This window comes from Aplysia californica, unplaced genomic scaffold (genome assembly GCF_000002075.1).
Source record: "Aplysia californica isolate F4 #8 unplaced genomic scaffold, AplCal3.0 scaffold00714, whole genome shotgun sequence".
Lineage (NCBI taxonomy): Eukaryota > Metazoa > Mollusca > Gastropoda > Aplysiida > Aplysiidae > Aplysia > Aplysia californica.
The window spans coordinates 203,400-205,368 of record NW_004797984.1 but is presented as its reverse complement, the minus strand read 5'-3'; the positions used below and the strand labels follow the sequence as shown (position 1 = coordinate 205,368).

The window sequence follows — 1,969 nt, the reverse complement described above, 5'->3', positions numbered from 1 at the left end:
GAGAGAGAGAGAGAGGGGGGGAGAGAGAGAGACAGCCAGCCAGAGTTGGGGGACGGAGGGAGTAGAGAAAGAAAGTCAATCAAACTAACAGACGAGCAGACAGAGACGGAAAAGAATATGAAGACAGACAAACAGAACAAACAAACAAACAAACAAACTAAAGTATCCGTGGGCAAGACACTGAATGGGGCTTAAATAACACAGAAAAAGTGAGCAGACTCCACTGGGACCCCGACGTCAAACGGCCCCATGTACATGTGTATGTGAGGCAAGCTGACAAAATGAGTTATTTCTCACAATCCATAAATGGAGCTATTTGCCAAAACTAGACTCTAACTAGTGACAAATTTGTAGATTTTTTATGGACGTCATATTATTTAAGTATAACATGCCCTTTAATATTTCATACTTATAAATTGTAAAACTTTCACTCATAAGTATAAGTGTGTTATATCTATTTCCCAAGGGTTCAAATCCGAGAAGTAACTCATTTTGTCAGCACGCCTCACATATAACTTTACACCCCCATCGGCACAATGTAGATTATTTCACCTTATCCGTACGTCGTGTTTTACAATCGTATCCATACGATGTTGGGAACTCTGTGCAGCCACTTTCCAAAGAGGAATTTTACTTGTTAATCCGATCTGTACGCTTTGCATAGTAGTCTGGCAAAGTGTTTTTTTTTTTTAAATAATTAAAGTTTCAAAGAGATCTTCGTCCTTGAAGTATTCTAAAATGTGAGGAATACAACCCCGGGGCTACGATGTATGTAGCAGATCTGGCATTTGAGGATGAGCAGGACGGTAAATTAAAGCAAAACGATAAAATGCAAAAGACAACGTAGTGAAATCAGGCTCTTGTCAAAATAATGAAAGTGAAGAAAATGTCATTTTTCCTTAGGTTTGGCTCAAATTTTAGGTTTTTGGCACAACACCTTCTATGTCCATTTAAGAACACATTTCTGTGTAGATTCTACTGAAAAAAACCCACACCAATTAAAGGCATAAAAAATGTAAATTTTCTTTTCCCACAGACACTCGAGCTAAGGAAATAACTAAACTTTGGCAACCATTTTCTCGCTAATTTTACCTCTGAGACCAGGTGACCCCCACCTTCTTCAATTGTAAATATCTCAACTTGTATTCAAGATAAAGGAATATTTTTTATTGAGAGCAAGACACACGAAAAATCTTTAAGATGATACCAATAACTCCACGTGCCCAAAAAGTGACAAGCGCCTGATTCCTCCGCGTCGTGACACATATAGTCTATCCCTAAAGTTTAAAAAGACAGTAACAGAAGTTTGAGTCATCCGTCCAAAGAGTGAAGGGCAGTAAATTAGCTTTGAGTTCTTTTCGTTTCGTCACAAAATCATGAAAGGTTATTTTATTTTCAAAATATTCTACAGCCGTATATTAATATTCTAATGTAATCGTGAGATTGCGGGTTCGGGGGTTCGAGCCTCAGCTCGGTCCGACGTTGTGTCCTTGGGAAAGGCACTTTACATGAATTTCCCACTTGGCTCGGTCCTATCGGAGACGTACGTTAAACTAGGAGGTCCCGCCCCTTAAATAACCTAACAGTGTTGATAGGGGCGTTAAACTCATACCATTTCACAATTTTTACCAAAATTATAATGGTGTTTCCTTAATTCAACAGGCGAAGAGAGAGTCACGTGGGACAACAGGGCTCAGTTTGTCCTGTCTTTGATTGGATACGCCGTTGGACTTGGCAATGTTTGGAGATTCCCGTACCTAACTCAGAAAAATGGAGGAGGTGAAGTTACCGCTAATCATTTTAAATAAGCATCGTTGTTATTGTTGTTGTTGTTGTTGTTGTTGTTGTTGTTGATGTTGTTGTTGTTGTTGTTGTTGCTGTTGTTGTTGTTGTTGTTGTTGTTTTTCTTCTTCTTTTTCTTCTTCTTCTTCTTCTTCTTCTTCTTCTTCTTCTTCTTCTTCTTCTTCTT

General features: G+C 38.7%; 1 protein-coding gene across 1 annotated transcript in view; it reads left to right on the top strand.

The window, feature by feature from the left end:
• The window catches only part of LOC101846380 (sodium-dependent neutral amino acid transporter B(0)AT3-like), a 75,422-nt gene that overhangs the window by 5,331 nt on the left and 68,122 nt on the right, over positions 1–1,969 (top strand). The window contains exon 3 of the mRNA XM_005108734.3: positions 1,663–1,779. Within this exon, the coding sequence (XP_005108791.1) occupies positions 1,663–1,779 (117 nt within the window). The remainder of the gene's footprint in view (positions 1–1,662; positions 1,780–1,969) is intronic.